The 21,781-nt window shown below is 57.0% G+C and overlaps 1 protein-coding gene across 7 annotated transcripts in view; it reads right to left on the minus strand.

Annotated features, from left to right (window-relative positions):
• Positions 1–21,781, minus strand: part of NFATC1 (nuclear factor of activated T cells 1) — a 95,183-nt gene that overhangs the window by 20,318 nt on the left and 53,084 nt on the right. For 4 of the 7 annotated variants that reach the window (XM_047766906.1, XM_047766907.1, XM_047766910.1 and 1 more), the window contains 3 exons: positions 21,047–21,102; positions 17,023–17,155; positions 6,531–7,208 (listed from right to left, as the gene is read on the minus strand). In XM_047766906.1, coding sequence (XP_047622862.1) covers positions 6,531–7,208; positions 17,023–17,155; positions 21,047–21,102 — 867 coding nt within the window. The remainder of the gene's footprint in view (positions 1–6,530; positions 7,209–17,022; positions 17,156–21,046; positions 21,103–21,781) is intronic. The other 3 variants (XM_047766912.1, XM_047766913.1, XM_047766911.1) reach the window with 2 other exon arrangements.

The raw sequence follows: 21,781 nt of genomic DNA on the forward strand, positions 1-21,781 counted from the left end.
AAATGAGCTAAGACTGGGATTAAGGGAGAAGGTTAATATTAGCTGAAAGCAAACCACCAAATTCCCAAGTGCAGAGAAAATAACTGGACTGCAGAAACCCTGATGAGAAGTTCAGAGCACCTGATGCTCATAGTCATGTCTACATGCGGCAACTGGGAGGTGCCCAGGGCCCAGACACCTAAGCTGCAGTGTCACATGAGCTGCAGGAGGATGGTGCTCAGACGTCACGGCCCAGAGAGCTGCGTCCCGGGGGGCCAAGTGCAGCGCCCTATTTATAGAGGCCCTTACTCAGCGGACATCTCAGTGCTGCTGCTGGTCCACCTCTTCCTTCACACAGGGGCGGGTCCTAACGAAAGCACACACCCTCCAGGATAGCAGAAAGGCAGTGCCTGTTGCTCCCCCGGCAGCCTAAGGCTGGTCACCAGATCCTGCCCGTTACTGGCTGACACATGGGTTCATCTAGACCAGGACTAAGATACTCGAGCCAAAGTCTGCATATTGGTTTGAGCCACTTGGAGGCACAACATCCCTGGACACTGGGCTCCGTGTCTAGGCGGACAGATGCTGGCGTCTTGGGAGGTGCACGCGGGACGGCCCTCAGGAGTTGTGTGCATGGCTACATGCCCCCTCCCCTCAGCTGTGCAGCAGCCGCGTCCCCAGCACTAAGCCCAGCGCACTCGGGCGCTCTGACTCTTTCCATCACCACTAGGAACGGGGGAGGCCTCAGCCCTGGGCCTGGGGCCAGGTTAGTAAAACTTTCCATGAGGAAAGCTCCTGTTCTCGCCCAGAGCAGCCCCGGCTCAGGAAAGGAAGGGAGACTGTGGGGGACTCACTGCCAGACTCAGCAGACGCGATCCTGGCTGCCTAGGCCCACCTGCTTGTTGTTTTAATGACATCTAGACTTCTGGAAACCTGAGAGCTTAGGGGGCGGGGGGGGGGCACTGAAAGGGCTGATTGTGGTAGGGGCCGCGGGCAGGGGCGAGGGGACCAGAGTAGAGGGACAGGGGCAGGGGCAGACATCTCGGGAGTGATTCCTTTGGTTGCAAAGCTCAAAGGGAGGGTCTCCGTTTCAGCCAAACAGGGCCCCCTTTACATAAATCCTGGAATAAACTCTGAGAGCTTCAGAGGCATTTACAGTGTGCTCTCAGCAAACGTATATGAGCCGGAGCGTGTCCCATGGCCACAAGCCACTGTGTGCATGTGCGTGCACTGCCCACATTTACATGGAAGTCAAGGACAGCTTGTCACCAGGAGGGGTGCTGCCCTGCTAGTGTGCAGGGCAGGTCAGAAAGCACGCGGGGAAGTGGCTCACAGCATAGCTTTTATGACACGTTGAATCTAAACTTGAAATAAGTGAGGACCATAAAGCTAAGTTTAAAAGAAAGGTACTCCGTGGCACTGCCACGATCAAGATGTCTTAAGCTTTATGAATACTGTTGAACCAAAGAATAAGTTATAATTATAATTTTAATTTATAATTATAATAAAGTACAATTTATTATTAAATAAGTGATAATTGAAATTTATTTATGGGCTAAATATCTTTGAAAAACACCTGAGAGTAGAAACAGCTGAGGAACAAAGAAATCCTCTGAATGAGGAGGGACTCATGTTGAGGCAAGTCCTGGGGCACCTGGATTGTTCCCTGGAGCTTGGGGGCGTGGTCACTGACACCTGAACAGAGGACCGTTTAGAGCACCGGCCACCACGGCAGCTCTCTGTGGCCCAGGCTCTTGGGCACTGGACAACATCCTGCCACTGCCTGTTTCATCCTATGTGCCTGGAAACAAAAACCCAAACGAAAAGCCTGTTCTAACTGCACACACCACCCCCCCAACTCCTCCAGGCCAGCACCATTTAGCACCGTTAGCATCGCAGACACGCCTGAAGCCCCCAGTAGCAGCTTCGAAGGGCTGTTCCCTGGAAGCAAGTAGAGAAGACCCGACACAGAAAATAAGGGCCAGACTTAACCACAGCCCAGGCTCCAGTGACCAGCTTGCTGGTTGCAGGTGAAGCATGGAGGGACAGTACCAACTTCTCACTGCTCACCAGAGTGAGAAGCAGCGGAGTGAGAATCGCAGTGCTGGGCAGGGTGCTCCTTTGCTCACGGGCAAAGCCTAGATACCCCTCAGCAGTGTGTGGTAAGGGGCCTGCTTCCCATCTAGCCCGCTCCCCGCCCCTGCACCCTTGGTCCAGGGTCTCTAGTCCAGCCCACCCCAGCTTCTTGCTTTTCCCTGGGTGCAAGTGATAAGTGTTTGCTTTTTAATGTCAAGGCTGCCGGAAATCAATGGCGTCGAGCTTTCTACCTCAGGTTTTCCTTCTGGTTTCTACTTCCTCTCATACACACCTTCCTGAGTGGGGCTGCAAATTCATAACCCAGGCCCACAGGGAAAGACAGGCCTTGGGTGAGTTCGAGACCCTTCCCTGCGGCCACGCTGCCGACGCTCCACAGAGGCTGGCTTGCCATCAGCCACGACGCACTCACGGGGCCGGCGATTCTGAAGTGTGCTCCTTCCACCCCCCCCCCCCATTCTCTTTTGAGAGACCTGGTGAAACTACACAAAATGTATACTAGAGCGAAATTCCTTCAAGCTCAGTTTAATTACGCATAAGCAGGGTGGGGGTGAGGGGAGGGGGATGGAACTGGGTGGAGAGAGCGAACTCCTGAGGGTTGAGGAAGAGCCGCTCTGAGGAGACCCCCGAGGTCCACAGCAAGTCAGGCAGAGCGGCAGAGGGGACGGCCAGACCCCCGTCCAGGCCCAGACCAGCCCCACACCCCACACACGCAGACAGGCGTTCTCCGAGCTGTCCTCTGCCCTGAACCAACAGGAGTTCTGACCTTGGCCCTCCCGACAAATTAATTCTCAAACACCCCAACCACACAGAACATTAAACGGCAGGGCTGGACCAGGATCAGATGATGCCAACTCAAGTCATCCACGATTTCAAACACCCTGCAAGACCCATGCCTTCCCCACAACACCTGCATACCCCTCCTACCATTCCTGTAAGAATGCACCCCAAGACTCCCTCAGAACTCAGGCCAGGGGCCCTGGGGGCAGGTCCCTGTGCTCACAATATGGACCTTTATTCTGTGTTACAGTCTCTCGGGGACTAGTGAGGGGCTGGCCCCCCGCAATCACAGCCCCTGGTTCTGAGCAAGTGAGATGAGCCCAAGACCCTGCCCTGAGATCCTTCCATGAGCCCCTAACGCTCGGCTGACAGTGCTGTTTACTATCTTATGAGGACAGAGGTGCTTTCTCTGGGCTCCCCTGCAAGATTGCTAGAGTCGGGCCCCTTCTACATTCCAGATGCCATGGACCTGTGCATCTTCAGCTGCTTAGACAAAGCAATGAGCATTCGGTCTGCTTTCCTGACAGGACAGACGCCTGGACCTGGTTCCTGATGGGGGGGCGGACACCTGGACCCAGCTCCTGACAGGGAACAGATGCCTGGAGCCAGGAGGTAAGCCCCACGGCCAGTTTTCAGCAGGTGCCATCCGGGCAGTTGGTCCAGCAGCCCTTGGGCCTGAGAGCCTTGTGTACGGATGCCTGGGCTGGTGTAGGGCTGCCTCCCTCACCTTAGGGTCTCCGCTCTAGGAAAGGTCATTCAGGGGGGCGCTGGGGGTCTTCGCCTGAAGCTTCACCCCCAGCTCTAGCAGGACTGACCGAGTGGAGACGGATCAGAGCAGCGCTTACTCTCTGCCGCTCACGACTTCACACTGGTGGGTTTTAACCGAGGGCGAGTTGGGCAGCAATGAAATATCATGTACGCGGGTATGTGCATGGAAATACACGCATATTCTTATAAATGCATTTAGGACTTTCCGGACCAGCCTCTGGCACGGCTGCCTTAACCATGACCCCAATCCTGATTGAATAAATGAACGCCGCTTTGATAAACCGGAAAGCTGTGTTTGCAGCTGGCCGGGGACTGGGGACCCTTGGTAGAAACAAGGGCCCACAGATCCAGCCCAGGACAGAGGCCAAGAGAACCATCTCCTAGGGGGTCCACGCTGGGCTGACTTTCAGAACCGCTGCACAAAGGGCCCCAGGACCACACATGTGACCTGAAAACAGTGGTGACGTGGATGCAGTGGCGGGAAGCTGGGTGTTTCCGCCAGAGTCGGACAGACTGCCCCAGGTGGTATGGAATAGGAAGTGACACAGTTAGCCCTGTGCCCTGGGGTAGACTGCCCAGGTGCCTGATGGATGGCTGTCTGACGCAGTACCAGTGGGAGCCACATTGGCGGTGTGGCAAGGGGGCCCATCGGTGGTGCCAGAGTGCGGCAGGGCCAGGCCACCAGGCTGAGCAATCTCACCTTGCTATCATGGCTGCCCCCAGATCAAGGAGCCTCAAGCTGGAGTGCTGACTCAGCACTGACCTCCTGGCTAAGACCCAAGGGGCCCAGAGACTCGCCGTGGCCTTGGCACCCCGCGTTCCCCTCATCTTCCAGGCCAGCACCTTCTCAAGGGCAGAACCAGCATTTGCCGACCCCTGGGTGCCCTCCCACCACACACTGGGAGAGTTTGAGCACACAAGGCTGGGTCTGACCATGCAAGGGGCCAGGGCAGTGGGATGGGGCCAGAGGGTGTCACCCGAGGGCTATTGGACAGGCAGGGCTAGACAGGACAGACGTGTGCCCTCTGACCTCTGTCTGCCTCCACCCCACAGGGCCATGCAGGGCTTCTGAGACAAGCAGAGGGTGTGTCACTGTTCAACCCTGGGTACAGGGCCTCCTTAGCTGGACAAGAGGACCGAAGGCAGATCCACTCAGTCTGCAGGTGCTAAGGGATAGGGGCCTGGCCTCCTTTTGTCCTGACAGCCACCCTGGTCCTAAGGTGGGCTGGGGGGTCTGGTCAGGAGAACCTGATTCTAGCAGAAACATCCTCAAGGTGCTGAGGGCAGTTGGGGGCCTGAAGCATGGCTCATGGGGGAGGAACTGCTGGGCTCTGGGCAGTGCCCTGGGAGGCTGCCCTTCGAGCACACCCTGGAGAGGTTGCCCAGTTTAGGGGTGCATGTTTATGAACAAGAATACTGGGAAGCCTGTAGCCTCGAGTCAGGAGCCAGTGGGAGAGCCATTTGCTGGGGCCTCGTTTCCACCCAAGCAGATGGGGTCTGTGAACCCCCGCAGTCACGAGGTGACAGTGGAGAGGGAGGCAGCCCTTGCACTAGGCTGGGGGCTAGCGCCCATATTCAGAGCCTGTGGCTAGGATTCCACCGCCACAACTGCTCACATGCTCCCCAGCCAGCCTTCATCTGCACCTCAAGTGGGACGAGGGTACTGACAGCAAGAGGGGGGCCCTGGTACCTGCTGCCCATCAGACACAGTGGCCCCACAAGTGACCTCTCCCCAAAGCATCCTTGGAACACAAGGGCCACCAGAGAGTTTGTGAAACACAAACATGGGGAAAATGTGACATTTACTGAGATGCTGTCAGGAGGAAATCACCTACGACACATGCTTGCAATTTTAGGGAAAGTGAAGGAGGCTCAGCTGCCTGAGCCATGGAGGCTGGGAGGCTGAGGTGGTGTTTCCAGGGAGTCAGGCACCCCATGCCTGGGGAAGCCACTGCAGTGGTGTGACTGGAGAGGCTGGAGGCCAAGGGCTGTCCTGCACCCAGGTCCCTGGGCACCAGCTCCATGGCACTGGTTTGTACCCGAGTCCAAGAAACAACCCACACCTAGAGAAACAGGCTGTGCCGCAACAGGAGGCTAAGCCCACGGGAGCACTGATTCAGCTCTTAATAAGCTGGTCATGGGGCCCATGGCTCTTTGTCCCAAAGGAAAGAGAATAAGCCTCTCATAGAGGTGTCCCTGCCTGTCACTCTGCATGGAGATGACCCTGGCCATCACTCTATGTGGAGGTGTCCCCAGCTATCACTCTATGTGGAGATGTCCCTGGCTGTCACTCTAGGGAGTTGTCCCCAGCTATCACTTACAGGGAGGACTCAGGTGTTCTCCCCACTCAGCCTGGCCCCTTGTTCTATGTCACCTTAAACATCATTGCAGGGAGGGGACCGGGGCTGTATGGGGCTGGGGGTAGGATCTGAGTCCCAGCCAGGGTGCCACCCGGTCCTCACTGTCTGCCCCTGAGCTCCAGCAAGACCACCACCTGCTTAGGTGTTGCACAGGATGCGAGGGTGACACGCTCTCACTTTCAGGTAACTGCCACATAAAATCTGTTCCCTCAGCTAAAGAAGCCTTTCAGATGCTAAGACACAGGACAGCCAGTGCTGAGGCCATGTCCAGGGTGGCCCCTCTCCTAACAGGACATCTGTCTGGCGCGAGGCCATACCTGTATGGCAACCGTCCACACACCTGGGCATCCTGGGTTTTCCATGGTGTCAGCATGGGGACAATGCTCCCTGAGGGTCCCCACGCCGAATGGACAGGTAGGCCATGCATCACACTGGCTGGTGGCTGACACTGCCGGCCACTGGGTGCCACCAACAGCAGCAGGTGCTTTCCACACGTGGGGTGCTGGGCACACTCCTGGCCACACGAAGCACCGGCCCGTGGGCACTTACCGTCATCCAGGTCCAGCTGGTCCAGCTCCCGCGGCTCTCTCTTGACCGTTATGGGAATGGGGGCCAGACTATGATCACTGTCCTCACGCACCTCGGGCGGTGGGGGCCGGGCGGCTGGCTCACTTCTCAGAACCTTCGAAGATTGGTGCTGCTGGTGGCCCATCCCGGGGGCGTGTGTTGGGCTGCAGGGCTGCGGACAGGTTGGCTCGTGGGTACCAGGCGGTAGTGCAGTGGAGGGGCTGTGGGGACAGAGTGCTGGCTGGCGCCCCAGGGAGCAGCCGCTGCTAGGCTGTGGACTCACCTGTGGCTGCAGCAGGGCGGGGGGTGGTGGCTGGGGGGCGCTGGGATGTGGGCCCCCAGGTCTCGGTGCCTCCTGGCCTCCAAGGACCCCTCCGGCTGGCCGCTGAAGTCCAAGGTGGCCCGGGCCGGCCATGCCTTTGCTGTAGGGGGCACAGGAGAGGTCGTGGAGCTTCGGGCTGGCGCTGGGTGGCGGAGACATCATGGCGCTTCTCTGTGGACAGGGTGGAAAGCCGGCCACAAGGCAGGAGCTGGGATCGGGTGGCAGGGCGAGTGGCGGGCCGTAGCAAGGCTTCGTGAGCGGGTTCAGGCCCTGGCTCACTGGTCCACAGGTGAGGGCAGGCTCGTAGTCATCGCTGGGCTCCGTTTTTATGACTGGAGCTGCGGGAGGAAAACAGTCAGATAAACAGGGGCTGCAGATGGACGCAAGGGGTGAGCCTGCTGCTTTGATACCCTCAGAGGCCCCTTGTGTCTCCCGCCTGGTGCTCCCACCCAATTAAAAAGAAGGCGTGAGTCATCGGCTCCAGAAAGCTGCAGCTGGTTCTGATACTGAGAGCACTATTTTCCTTGGACTCGCCCCCAGCTCTAATGTGCTGTAAAAACCCACTTGCAAACTGCAGGAGAAGCCTTGGACCCAAGGGCCCGTGGATTTGTAGTAATCAAAGCGAAAATGTTCCCTTGGACGCTCTACTGCATTTCTGCTGCTACCGACTCCCTATCTGATAAACGTCTGCACATTTAAGGAGCGCGAACACAGTGCGATGGCGGTGAGCAGGCACAGCAGTCCAGCAGGACAGATAAGCAGCCATCTGTGGAGGAGGGAAGCCCTCAGCCACCAGACAGGGAAAACACTTTTACATGAGCAAAAATGCCATTCCTCCTTCCTGCTTTGTTTCCACTGGAAACAGCACAACCCCGAGATCCGCTCTGGGCACGTTCGGAAGCTCCTGAAATGCTTTCAGAACGCTCTCCTGTCTGCCCTCGCTAGGGAGTGAGGTGCAGAGAGCCTGGCTGGGGGCGGGTGAGGGGATGGGGTCCCTTTTGACTCTCCTCCAGGCATGTCAGGATGAAGAGGAGCAGGTGCGCCTTGCGGTCTCTATAGGGCCCCAGGCTCCATGTCGACTACGTACCCTTCCTGCCCTCGCCGATGCCCTATGTGTTCTCGCTGGGTCTGCCTCCCACGCCCACTCACACGACACACCTTGGTGGTCAAATTCTGAGAGTGATAACGAGAGCACATCTAAGTTCACGACAGCGGTGCTGCTGTGAGGGACAGGGTGGGTGATGAGCTGCCCTCGGACCCTCCTGCCCACGTTTCCTCCTCTCTGTGGGTGTGTGCTGTGGACTCCTGGTGGCAGGGCTGCCATGTGGAGGGAACGCCCCTCCTCAAGCCCAGCCTGTGGGCCTTCATGTGGCCGTGGTCTCCCTCTTAGATAAATAAAGATTCTTTCAAAAGCTGCTTTGCTTTAACAAAGGTCTCATGCTGGCAAGGAGGCACATCTGTTCCCTGTTAGGGCCGGGGATGACTGCAGACAACCCACGTGGGCCCTCCTGAAGCACGCCTGCAGGCCCTGGGCCGCACGGCAGCTGGTGGTGGGGACCCAGGGACCCTCCAACTGATGCAAGAGCACGAAACCTGCTAGAACCTCCAGGTCCTGAGCTTTCAGCCTGCAGGGATTCCCAGAAGAACTGCTTTCTTTACTTCTGGGTTGTCCCTGTTCCCAATCAGTCCTCCCGCTGCTGACGTGTCCTCCTTGCTCTGAGCAGGGAGGCACCAGGATTCCCAGGCGCCATGGATGGCTGGAAGGTAGGAAGGGAAGCAGCCCTGCCTTTCGCAGACAGAGCCCCTGTCTGTCACCTGCTGAGGCTCAGCTCTGCCGCAACGTCACTGGGGCCTGCACTGGAGGACATACGCCACCTCATGGCCCAGAGCCCAGGTGTCCCCTTGTTCTTGGACAGGACGAGTCCAGCCGGGCTGGGGCCAGGCACACCTATGGAGAGTGCACAGGGTATCCTCACACCAGCTGTCCCGTGGGGGGGCAGGTTCCATCAGCTGGGCTGACTCCCCAGAGCCCCATGAACAGTCGAGGAGGTGTGTGTGCCTGGCCTGGCTGCCCTGGTGCCCACACCACATTGTGGTCCTCACCAAGGAAGGGATTTTTTCTCGAGAGCACCGCTGGCCAGGGCTCTGCCTGAGAGCTCGGGTTCTAGTGGGACTGCATTCTGGGGGAATACCAATGGCCGCAGGCAGGACACCGACACGAGCCAGGGGTCCTCAGGGTGGCATTTGATTTCTGCATGGATCACTTGTCAGGGCAACACCCATGGGCCAGGTTCCCGGCACAGCCACATGAGTTCCTGGAGGCACGTGCCTACCAGGGCAGGTGTCTGGAAGAGGCCCGCCTTCCTCCTGTGTGGGGTGTGGGGACCCCCATCCGAATGGGTCCTGTCGCAGTGACTGCAGGCCCCAGGGGAGGAGCATGCACTCAGCACAGGGAGCATGGCCAGTCTGAGCCCCCAGCAGAGAGCTTGTGCAGAAGCACTTGTGGCTCATCTGGTGGCCCCTGTGAAATTAGGGCACTCCCTCTGCGATCTGTACACCTGAGACCAGCAGTTCCTGCATCCTAGCCTGGGAGCCACCTGCACCAAGCCCACCTCCGGGAGAGGGTCCCGCCAGGCCCAAGTTCTGTGTGTAGCCCCCACATGGCCCCCAACCACAGACAGTGGCGGAGAAAATGGGCCCAGGCAGCCATGACTGAGATGGTGCCCTCGTGTGTAACAGAAAATGCGCAAAGCCCAGTGTCTGAAGGCAGCCATCGTCTTTGATGCTGAAGCTCCGTGAGCAAGACAGCCTCTCCCAGAAGCAGCCCTGCTCTCTGGGGCAGAAAGCCTGGGCCTCCAGGACGCAGCTCCCATCAGAACCATCCACAGATGACAGTGGACAAGGCAGCACCTGGAAGACCCCACCTCTGAGAGGCAGGGCTTCCTGATGGGGCACAGATGCTGGTAACAACGGCCCCGACAAACCAACATTCCCTGGTGGAACGGAAGTCCTTCCCATTTGAAAGATGCTATGCAGAATCTGGTGTCCAGAACGGCAAAGGTTAAATTCTGAATTAGCGTGCTAACACTCAGAGTTCACGATCTTAAAGAAATGTATGTGTCTGGCAGATTAAATTAAAACCCTAGTGGGATTCTCTCCACTGCACTGGGTTTCCAGCACAAGGGCCAACTCGCCTCTTTCGTAAAGGGTCCCCTGAGCTCTGTAAAAACTCTTGCCCTGTCTGCTCTGCCGACTTTAGAGGTGCAGCCGCAAGCACAGCTGCCGGGAAATGCCAGCGGGCGTGATTTACCTGCCACGCGGGGCCAGAGCGAGCGGCCCAGGCCAGGCTCAGCGGCCCCGGGAGGCTAGCAGAGTGGAGGCGCAAGCGGGGGAGGCCGGCCACTTCAGCGCCTGTCATTTGCAACCGGTTTAAAGCCACCCGGTGATACTGGCATTAACTCCCACGTCGCCCTGGGGTTCCTTCTGGGAAAGGTCTCGGCAAAACTGTCTTGCGGGACCTCTGTGGGCCTGACCCAGCCAATGTCTCGAGGGGAGGGTCACCTTTCCCAGAGTTCCTGCCAAAATGGGGCAGGAGTCACGGCAGACCGGACTCTACCCTCCCAGCCTCGGGGTACTGTGCCGGCAGAATGACCTCTGGGTGACCTGCCCAGCTGGGCCTCCTCAGCCCAGACATCCTCCCTATCTTTGCAACCCCTGCCCCCATCCCCTGCCCCCACGCGGTGGGCCTGATCCTCGCTTCCGAAGTTGTCTGCACAAGGCCACCTCGACAGGCTCCCTTGGGGAGAGAACTTGTGTGCGCTTCACCCAGATGATACCCACCCTATGTGCCAAGGGGCTCTGCTCAACCAGGGACAGAGGTGGATGGACCCCAGCGACTCTGCACCAGGCAGGGCAGTTCCAGGATGGGCCCTGACCCAGGCAGAGGGTGTGGACCCGAGAGCAGACCTGGGCCCTGGGATTGCGCCGGGAGAGAGACCCACACAGGAAATGGGGAGCCGGGGTCCCCCATAATCGGAAGGGTGAGGCCCAGTGGTGCAGCCACAAGTGTCATCTGGGCCGGGCCTCCAACCCTGGGAAGGCAGCTGGAAGATGTTGGGACTAAGCCCTGGAGCATCAGCACTTCGTGAACCCAACCACTTTATTCACCTCACACAACTGGCACACCGAGCCGCTCTGTGTCCCCAGAGTGCAGCGTCTTACAGACCAGTACTAGCACCGCATCCAGACACAGACAGAGGAGAAATAAAGAGGCGATGGACACAGAAAAGCAGGCCCACCCGAAGCCTCAGCGAGAGAGCAGATGTCCTCCTGAACAAGCGGCAAGTCTCCTGCGCACACAGGTAGACGCGGCCACACCTGGGGCGAGGGGGTGTCCACAGCCCTCAGGTGGGAACAGAGTCGGAGCCCCGCAGGCACCCACTGGGCGAGGCCCTGAGAACCATCTGCGACTGCCACAGCCTGCATTCCTGAAGTGACCCCTACCTAAGAGACGGAAAGTGGAGAAGTCAGAGCAGTAGCTGCGGGTCCCCTCTTCCCACTCAGAGGCCTGGGGTTGGCGCAGGGCAAAGTGGAGCCCAGGGCACTGCTGAGGATGAACCAATCCCCAAGTGCGGGGCTTGAAGCCCTGCCCCCAGTGTGACTGGAGATGGGCCACGAGGAGAGGACTCGGGCTCAGGGAGGTCGGCGGGGCCCTGACACCAGGAAGCTAAGGGTTTAAGAGGGGGAGGTCCTGGGGGACGCAGTGAGGAGAGGGTGACGGGAGCAGGAGGAGGAGGCTGCCCCCAGCCTGGCGCTGCCAGCACCTGACCTGCCTCCTGCTTCGAGACTTGGGTGTGGCGTCTGGGCACCCACCTTGGGCACCCCTGCAGTGACATCTGGGGATATCATGAGCGCTGAGCCCACTGGATGGCAGGGCCTCGCTTACAGCCTCAACCGTTCTAGCTCTGGGTATGTCCTGTGCAGAAGAGGATCATTCTGACTTCTGTTTGACGTGACACTCAAGCCGCAGACATAAACACCAGCAGCGACAACCTTAGGGCATGTGCTCAACAACGAGACGGGAAGCGTGGTGACCTCAGCCACCTGAACCACTCTGTCCATGGCCAGAGCCGAGAGGGCACAGGTGGGGTGGCTGGCTCAGTGGATGAGGGGCCTCACAGAGCCATAAATTGCGTGATGGGACAGGGGTGGCATTTCTTCCATGGGGGAAAAGTTCTGTCTTCCCCATGCAGCGTCAGCCTTCAGGTGTCCAGGTGCCGAGGCTCTGGGCTCCAGGAGGGGACATCCAGCTGTAACAGCACAGGCTCTGCTGAGACCTCAGCTCCGTTGTGACGGCAACACTGACCCAGCCTGACAACATGGCATGGGCGCATTACAGCAGGGCCCCACTGCAGCCCTAAGGGGAGGGGCTGGCAGCCTTTGTAGAAGTGTCCGGTGGACCAGAGGCAAAGTGGCAGAGGGTTCTCAGGTGGTGAAGTGATGGGCCGGCTCCAATGTAGGCACTCATGGGAGTGAGGGAGGTGGTCTCACCATCTGTGGTGCCAGCCGGCTGGTACGGATGCCCTATGCGGGGATGTGACTCTCCCAGCTCAGGCTAGTAGCCGAGCACAGGCAGAACAGATTACGCAGGCCCACGAACGCTTCGCTATGGTTTCACCCAATTCACCCAAACTGCACCTGAAGAGTATACGACTTGCCCTCATGTGCTTTGTGTCCAAGCAGCTGTGCGTCCAGGGCTGTGACTTGCTGGGAGGCCACGGAGCCTTGCAGTGTGACCACCAGCTGAGCAAGCCCTGGGCCCAGGGTACCCAGGGAGAGGGGAGTCAAGAGACTGTGCCCAGACTGCTCAGGGGTCCAGCCTCACCCCTGACTCATTGTGCCATTGTTTTGGGGGCTGCCGTGGTTTCTGAGAGGGAGGCCTGGGGTGTGGAAAGGGCACCGCGTTCTTGCTCTTTGCCACCAGCTCAGACCCATGACTCGCTCCCTTTCTCATCTCTGTTCCAACCTTCTCCCTGCAGATCCAAGGTTGGGTCGGGGGATCCCAGGTGGGTGTCGTCGTGTGGCACCAGGTGGGCCGTTAGAGGGGAGGGCGTTTCCACTGCCCCTGCCCCCCCCGGCCCCATGCCTGGGGCTCTCCCACCCCTAAGTCTGGACACCTGACGCAAGATGGGTGAGTGCAGACCAGACATGCTGTGAGGAGCTGGACCATGGAGGCCGGTTGTTCCTTCACCCTCACCTTATTGATCTTGATCTAGTTGTACAAGGTACAGGCAACTGCAAAAAGGGAACGACAACAGGTGGATCTAACAGACGCTCACAGGTATCCTTCTGGGGGGTGCAGGACACACATGGGGAGCTGTGGGACCAGGTGAGGCTCGGGCCCGGGGCCCAGGTGTAGACACTGGCTCGTCTGAATCTTCCCCTGCTCCTCCCCAGCTCCTGCCACAGCACGGAGGTGAGAAAACGCATCCGCGTGTGGCCTGCGTGGGTGGAAAGACACGGGACAGCACAGACGACAATGTTCTCGGAAGCTATGGCTTCAGCAGGCTCTGAACGAGGATGTGTGGAGGTGCCTCATGCTGAGCACACACGCATACACACTCACCACACACACGTGCACATTCACCATACATGTGATCCCTTGAGCATACATGCACACACTTCTGTGCACACATGCAGCACGCTCGCATGGGCACATGCACAGCACATGCACGCACATACTCGTGGGCGCAAAGGCACACTTCTCAAGAATAGAGGTGCTGCTCCCTGTAGTTAAGGCCACAGCACTGCTGCTGCCCCACGTGGGGGGCTGGGAAGTGGGGCTCCCCCATTTTCAAAAAGCAGAATGAAAGGGGTGTCCTGGACACACAGGAGGGTCTGCACAGGACCTGCCTCCACGTTACTCTCAGCCACTCTGCGTTGTTGTGGTTTGTCTGGGGTCAGTGGCTGACTTTGTAGGGCCTTGTCTTTTATCCAAGAGATGGGCACGTGGGCAGCCAGGCAGTGTGTGGGCCGAGGGCTGCGGGCAGGTGCAGAGTGAGGAGCTTCCTAGTGGCCGTCAAGCATGGATGTTGCCAGAGGGAAGGTAATGACACTGGAATTAAATTGCAACTCAAAGAACTTGGGACTAAGCAAGCCAGCTGCTCAATGAAAGAGGTAAACCCGCTTTGGAGATGAGGCTGCTGGGCTGACATGGGCTCTGTACACCGACGCCAGCCACCTGGCTAAGCTAAGCTGGATCCAGCATGTGGGCGGACACATGTCCCCAGGGCTTCCTTGGCCGATCCTGGCCAGGCTCCAGGACCCTCACAGCCGACAGCTACGGGTGGGCAGGGGCCCAGGTGCCAACAAAAGCTCTGCTGGGAATAGTTCACCGCATCTCAGGAGCAGAGACAGACCTGTTGGCCACACCTTGTTTCCTCACTTTAAGAACACACTGGCTTTGCTACATGAATCTGGAGGTAGAAGTGGGTATGTGCCCTCCCACCCCTGCCTTGCTTGTCCACAGGGCACTGGGCAGCATTAGGAACATGAGCCTGGGGACACAGCTGGAGTGACGGCCATCCTCCTCCAAACCCGGGAGCCGCTCCCACAGCTCAGGCTGCCAGCTGTCTAACCGCAGCTGCTGTGCTGGAAGTCTTGGAATGCAACTGTTCAGGCGGCGTCCCTGTTGTGACAGCTCGTCATTGCCACTGGAGAGATGGGACGTTCTTCCTTCAGATTGCGTTAGCAGGTTAAACCAAGAGAGTGACAAGCGAGAACCACAGGAAAACTTTCCTGGGCTGCACATGGCTGTTTGCAGCTCTGCTGGAATCGCCCCAAATGTCTTGATGGTTTGCCCCTTGGTGGCTGGTGGGGGGTGGGGTGGTGGGGGAAGGAACTTCCAGTCTGCCATGCTGCTCACTCAGGGGTCCTACATGCAACCGGAAACTCCCCCCTCAAACACGGGCCCCGGAGTGGGAAAGGAACTGAGTTGTCCCAGACCCCGTGCAGACCAGCAGCCACGACTTTGGCCACGAGAGCCCAGAAGCTCCTGTGCAGGACTTTATTCTAGGCTGAACAATCAACATTTAACTTGAAACATTGGAGGCAGGGGAAGGTGACAATGGAGCTGAGACAAGATGTGGGAAGGCAACCAAGGAGGGGCCCTTCCCACCCGCCCTGAAGCCACACCACCTGCTCAGACCAGCGAAGATGAAGAACCAAAGCCGAAGAGGCGGTAAAGACGGCGAGAAAAAACACCAAACCTAAAACTGGAAACTCAAGTTCCGGTTTTTCATTCACTCATTTATTTTTTAAGCTACATGAGGACAGCTCCCATGGAGGAACGGGGTCAGGACCACTGGGGCCCCATCTCAGGAGCTCAGAGTCCAATGGGCGCGGCCACCTGGGAGGGTGGTGTGGACGCCTCAGCCTGGGGGCTACGCAAACTTCTCCTGGTGGGAGAGCTGGGCCACTACACTGGACTGCATGGAGACGGGCGACAGGGTATGCGGTGGAGCTGGGAGAGGAGTCGGGGGTCATCCAGAGCACAGGGGGTGAGCAGACCCTTGGGGGACGGCTGTGGGGAGGGGGACAGCGGCCCTTGGAGAGTCCCACCCACGACCTCGGTGATGTGTCTGGGGGCTCTGGTCCCCCCACCTGAAAGGTGGGCACGGCTCCAGCACCGGCCCTTCTCCCCCTGACGCTGGGGGTCAGTGTGAGTGTGAGGAAAGACTGGAGCAGGAACTGCAGAAAACCAGGTTAGAGCCACTTTCTAAACTGCGTCAGGAAGCGTGTTTTTCTCTATAAGCCCCGGGTCTTTAAAACATTCAATTTTCAGTCCACCGTGCTTGCATTTTAATTAGGACATGATCATTACATGTTCAAATAAAGCCTGATTATTTCCTTTTGTATGGTACACAGCCCTTTCTGAAGAAAGGGGAGAGTTCTCGAGGTGCATGGTACAGATCACGCAAGTCGAGGAGGAGCCTCGGAGCAGGAGGGCGAGGACTCCTGCCAATGGGCTGCGGCCATGGGCCCGGCTGCAGTTCTGTCCATGTACGTGCTCACGCCATGGTGACTTTACAACAAAACCACATTATTCAAAACCTAGAGTTATGGTTAGAGTGCACCCGAAAAACAGTTAATTCTAACTGTCTGATACCTTTGTGGGTTTTCTGGGGCTTTCTATCACCTAGTCTGCTGTTAACAGAGAAAACAAGCCTTTGAAAATAACTTGATTTTACAAAGGTAAGAACCTGGCTGCTCTTGCAATTAGTTCTTAGTGTAGGACTTGCCTCAGAGATTATGTGAATCTCTTCAGTTTTACAACAAAAGCTACAGGGTAACCAGACTGTTGGCGCAGCTGCGCTCACACACAACACAACTAACTCAGGACGTGGCCCTGTCCCGACACGTCCCCTGCCTGCCCGGAGGAGGTGATAGGGACCCACGGGCGCCAGGCAGCAGATCTGAGCACACCTACCAGTTCCCGGTGAAGCAACAAACACTGGTGTTTTCCTTAAGAAACACCTACAAAGCTGAAGGGCAAAGAGGCCTTTCTGAGGACAAGAAGCCCCTCTTAGCGTAAGCGGACCGTCTCTATGTGGTGCTTTTTGTCCCACAAAGGGGTTTGGGAGCGAAAGCCTGCCAGTCAAGAGGAGACATAATTACTCAATGAAGAGCATCTTGCCGGGCGTGAGCTTGAGTACAGAAATCGTTCATGTTAGTTAATGACACATCAGCCACCAGCCTTCAGGCTTAACAGCAAGGGTTTATTTCTAAAGGCACCTGCAAAATAATTATAAGTATTTGTTTCTCCACTTAAAACACCTGCAGAGTCCAAGTTCACACCAAGGCCACCTCAGCTGCTGGGCCCAGAGGGCTGCACCTTCCCTCCCCGGCCACTGCACAGCTGCAGACAGCCAGCAAATGGTCAGGGTCATCCCCAAGTGCAGCCCCCACCCCAACAGGGATAAAGGAAAATACACCGAAGCTTCCCTTTGGGGGAAGGAACAGATGATCTTGCCAACAGGACGGTAACAGCTGAAGCGCAGAGCACGACCGCATTGCTTTACAGCGACAGCGTCTTTTAAGAAAAGCACCCCACGGGTCCGTTTGCGGCGCTTAAGGTTAGAAAGAGAGCGTTACCGTTGGCAGGCAGGTAGGTGAAGTGCTGGTACTGGCTCCTCTTTCTCTTCCCGTTGCACACGTAGAAGTTGACCTGGACGGGGCTGGTGATTCTCTGGTTGCGGAAAGGCGGGATCTCGACCACCAAGGAATTCTAGTGCGAAAGTGGCAGACAGAAGGGAGACTGTGAGAGTCACACACAGAGCCCCCTGCACGAGCATGGGGCCCTCCAGCAGTGGGGGACACTCAGCAGGCATGCCTCGCCTGACCAGCAGCTGGCGGGGAGGAAGGCCTCTGACTCCGCACATCCAGAGCCGGGGGGAGCTGGGTGCTGCATGCAGGGAGGAGGTGGAGCCTCTCCAAAGATGCCCCCAACCCAGTCTGGGAGAGAGGCCGGTGATGAGTGGATGGGCTCCCAGGCAGGGGTCTCCACAAGACCCCATACCTTCTCCCCCAAACCAGATCACGACCTTTAGGAGGCTGACAAACTCCACAGTCACCGACCTGCAGGCCACTGGAAACAAAGACTGGGGGGAAGTGCTTTCTGGGGACAGGGGCTGTGTCACAGCCCCTCGAACTGAAGAGGACAGGGGAGCCGGGCCCAGTGGACTTGGGAGGAGTAGACTTTCAGGCCCCGGTCAAACAGCACAGGTCATGGAAGTTGCTGCCACCCTTTCATTTTTTTTTTTTTTTAATCTTTTTAAGGTCACACCTGTGGCACGTGGAGGGTCCCAGGCTAGGGGTCGAATCAGAGCTGTAGCCGCCGGCCTATGACACAGCTCACGGCAACACTGGATCCTTAACCCACTTAGCGAGGCCAGGGATCAAACCTGCGTCCTCATGGATGCTAGTCAGATTCGTTTCCGCTGAGCCGCAATGGGAACTTCACCCTTCTATGTTTTAAATTAAAAGTCAGCAACAATTTCACAGAACTGTGCCCTTTCATGTACAGATATAAGAACAAGTTGCCGTAGGAGAAGGAGACAGGCTGAGATGCCTGGGTGAGGGCCCAGGACAGCCCAGGGCCAGTCCTCATGGCCTAGCTCTGAAGTCAGAAGCAGAGAGGTGGGCTTTATGGGGGGGCAGGGGGCAGATTTCACATCTAAAAGTTTTCGTCAATGTTTTCTGTCAGATGATTTCAGTGAACAACTAGGGAAAATGTGTAAGGAAATCCATGGCATCACTTTTCCTGTTAATTAGCTTGTTACCTAGTTTAACAGTAAAATCGACCAAACTCTGTTCATAATAAAGTCCTAAGAATGTTAGAGCAGGAAACCAAGGGGAAATTCTGCAAAGGGAAAAGCCTGCTGCTGGCACCGGGAGGGCAGGGCCAGGGCAGCAGACCTGGCTGCGGCCCCCAGCTCCACCGTTGTTTAATAACTCCACTTAGAAAAAGCCACGGCACACAGTTCATCTGCCTGAGCAAAGTCACCCCAAGGAGATGACGCCAGCAGGGCACAGATGGGTGACCTGAGGGTGAGAGTGCGCCCAGCCAGACCCCCTGGTGCTGCATCTCTGCAGAGTCTGCACCCCAGCAACGCGGCCGTGTTCAGGAGCCGGGCTTGGGGTCAGACGGTCTGGGTTTCTGCCCTGCTTGACACTCTGCATCTAGGTTTCACCATTTGCACAGGGAAGAGGAAGACACTGCCGCAGGGCTTGTTTCCTGAGGCTTCAACTACGTGGAGAGAGACAGCCGGGTAACGCTGGTGCTGGCACACAGCAGGTGCTCAACAAAGTCGGGACTCGTGAGTCCACAGTGAAAGGAGCCTAATCTCAGAAGAAAGTAGGAGAAGAGACAGAAAGGAGCAGGTCCTGCTTAGCTGAGACCAGGAATGGAGGTGGGACGCAGCACGGGCAATAGGAGCAGCAGCACGGAGGGAGCTGCGAGGTGCCCAGCGGGGTGGGCAGCGTGCCCAGCAGGGAGGTACATCTGGCAGGGTTGTGTTTTGATGGGGGCACAGATGTATATGCTTCAATTCTCTAAACAAATTATGAAATTATGTGACAAAGTACTAGCTCGTGAGGGCACAAGTACTTAAATACACAGGGAGGGTGGTGGCAGGAAAGTGCAGTGACTGGCAAATCTGTCACTTTAGGAAAAGAGCAAGGATTACAAATGGCCCTCAATACACCCACGTGACTTGCTTGAAGAAAATCCATTGTCTAAACTGCTCATAAAGTATATAAACATACAGCACAATCCCAGCTCGTTTTAAAAACATACACAACATAATGTATGCATATGTGTGTTTATGCATATGTAGATACGCACATGCACCCACAACAGAAAAAGAATGGGAGGAAATATGCCCAAACGTTAGTGGTGGTAACATCTAAGTGGTGAAATTACACTACTGGTTTTCTTTTTTATAATTTGTTTTACCTTCCAAATTTTCACAATGCATGTGGCATTCCTTTATCATTGCAAAAGTATATACAAAAGTAAGCTTCACTTAAGAGATAAGAAAGACGTAATTGTAAACTTAAAGTACATCATTCATCACATTATGTTTCTTTTTGAATGTGCAACTATTAACCATTAAGCTTTCTTTAAAACGTACACTATTCAAAGTTAAAATGAAAACTCAATGACAGAAAATCTGAACATGCAAACCCGGCACAATTATTTTGATGCCTAAAGATGAAGTTTCTGCAGGCTTCTCCTTCCTGCCTAGGAAGAAGAGGTGGGCGGCTGCTCAGGGCTGGGGGGGGAGCAGAGGCCCCACATTTTGGGGTGACCAGTACAGAAGGGACAGTGGAGGATGGGCAGTGGTGGTGGCCGGTGTCTGTCATGCAAACCCAAGGGCTGGCTCTCTGGTTAACGGCCTGCTGGGCCAGCAGTCCCTGCATGGAAGCAGAGCTGCTGGACCCTGGAGGAGACCCAAACATGAGGTTAGAGGCCTGGACATGCCTGGAGGGCAGGGATTTCTCCGACACCTCTTCCTCCGACACACTTGGAAAGGCTTCCAGCTAACGGATCAGCTCTTGGAAAAGGACACCTAGGTCACAGGTAAAAGATGCTCCTTTCTGAGGAGCCACCTGTGCAGAGGGTGGGCCGGCCCAGGCCCCTTCCCAACACCTATCCCTCCAGCCCAGGCAGAGATCACCTGGATGGTTCCAGCAAGGCCCACAGCCCAGGGTTCCCTATTCACACGAGTGGCCTGAGAAAGAACTAAGTGCGTGAACATCCCAGGAGAGGAGCCATCAGCGGTCACGGCATGCACTACAGAGCCTGGAAAAGCTATGAGTTCCTTCAAAACCTCACTTGCGAGCTGTGGTGCACGATGTTACTGAGCTCCTACTGCCTTCCTGAGGCTACGGAGGACCACACCCACGGTGGCGTCGATCCAGCCTGTCAAGAATCTCCTTCAACGCCATCAGTCTCAATACCCCAGTCACAAGACAGAGACTGTCAGAGTGGATGAAAAGCAAGACGGAACCCACTTAAAAGACAAAGACGTGGGCAGAAAGCATGAGGCGGACAAAAGTGCGCTGTGTTAATAATTGGGAGAAAGTGGGAGCCGCTACACCCTCTCAGACAAGCACTACCTCCTGAAAACTGCTGTCTCTTGGGCAGCGCTGTGTGTGAGCAAGCAGGCCCGGGAGGCCGAGTATAAGGATGGGCATGAGCAGGCCCCGAGCTGCCAAAGCGGGGCGCGTGCAGCTCGGCGGGTGCCCCGGCTACCGGGAAATGGAATAAGCGGGTCCTGGCCAGTGGTGAGGACGTGCCTGGACAGGGTACTGCGCTCCAATGCTCAGAGCAGCAGGCTGCGTGGGGCCCTGGTGACACTGACAGCTGGGGACAGCAGGCCCCGGGCAGACGAGGGCAGCCTGTGGTTCCAAGAGCAACTTTTTTCAGCAAGTGTTTCGTGGCCATTTCTGCTCCTCACTCTCCTACTCTGGTGTTTGTATTAGTGGTTCATTTTCACAAACGGAGAGCCTCATGCCTCAGGCCAGGACCCCTTCAAGTGGAGAGCCCCGCCACAACCCCCACAGCCACATGTCCACCCTCTGCCCCGCGGCCACACGTCCGGCCCTCACTCACCGGCTTGCACAGGTCTCCGTCGGTTTTCGCCTCCATTTCCCAGATGTGGTGGCCATCTGCAAGAAAGGGGTTCGAGAAGTCCGTTACTCTGTCCTGACTGGTGCCACACCAAGACTGAGTCTGGACACAGGCAGACAGGCCTCAGGACAGGAGCCCTCTGCAGAGAGGGCCCAGACCTGCCCAGTGGCCCTGCCATCAACTGGCACAAGTGGGATGCCTGCTGTGCTTAACTGGCTGGAGAGCAGATGCCAGACCCCTGGAGGAGAAGCTCAAAGCCCAGCCAGGAGCCAGACACCTGGCGGGGCACGTGGCAGTGAGCACCCCAACTCTTAGCCCCAGAAGGGTGTCCCCACACGCAGGTCTCCAAGGGGTCGCAGCTGAGGAGGAACACAAACAGCCCCAGGAAGAAGGGGCCGTCTTGGGACGTGGACCCAGGTTTGAGGGCAGCCTGCAGTGCACACACTGAGAGGCTGGGCCGTACCTATGTGTGTTGGAGACGAGTTATTCTAACAGGGAGGACCTGGGAGCCCTGGGTCCTGCCCCTGCTTGGGGAACTGCTGGGTGAATGGAAAAGCCCCCTCTGTGACCACTCCTCGCCACGTCAAGTACAGAAATGCACAACACAAGGTATTTTTAAACTTCCCCCGTGGCCGTCTGCATGTTTGAAAAAATGAAAAGGCTGTAGTGCCTGTGAAAGAAAGGGTTTATTGTCCCCAGCCAGGCCCTCGTGGGAGG

This window comes from Phacochoerus africanus, chromosome 2 (assembly GCF_016906955.1).
Source record: "Phacochoerus africanus isolate WHEZ1 chromosome 2, ROS_Pafr_v1, whole genome shotgun sequence".
NCBI classification, from domain to species: Eukaryota; Metazoa; Chordata; class Mammalia; order Artiodactyla; family Suidae; genus Phacochoerus; species Phacochoerus africanus.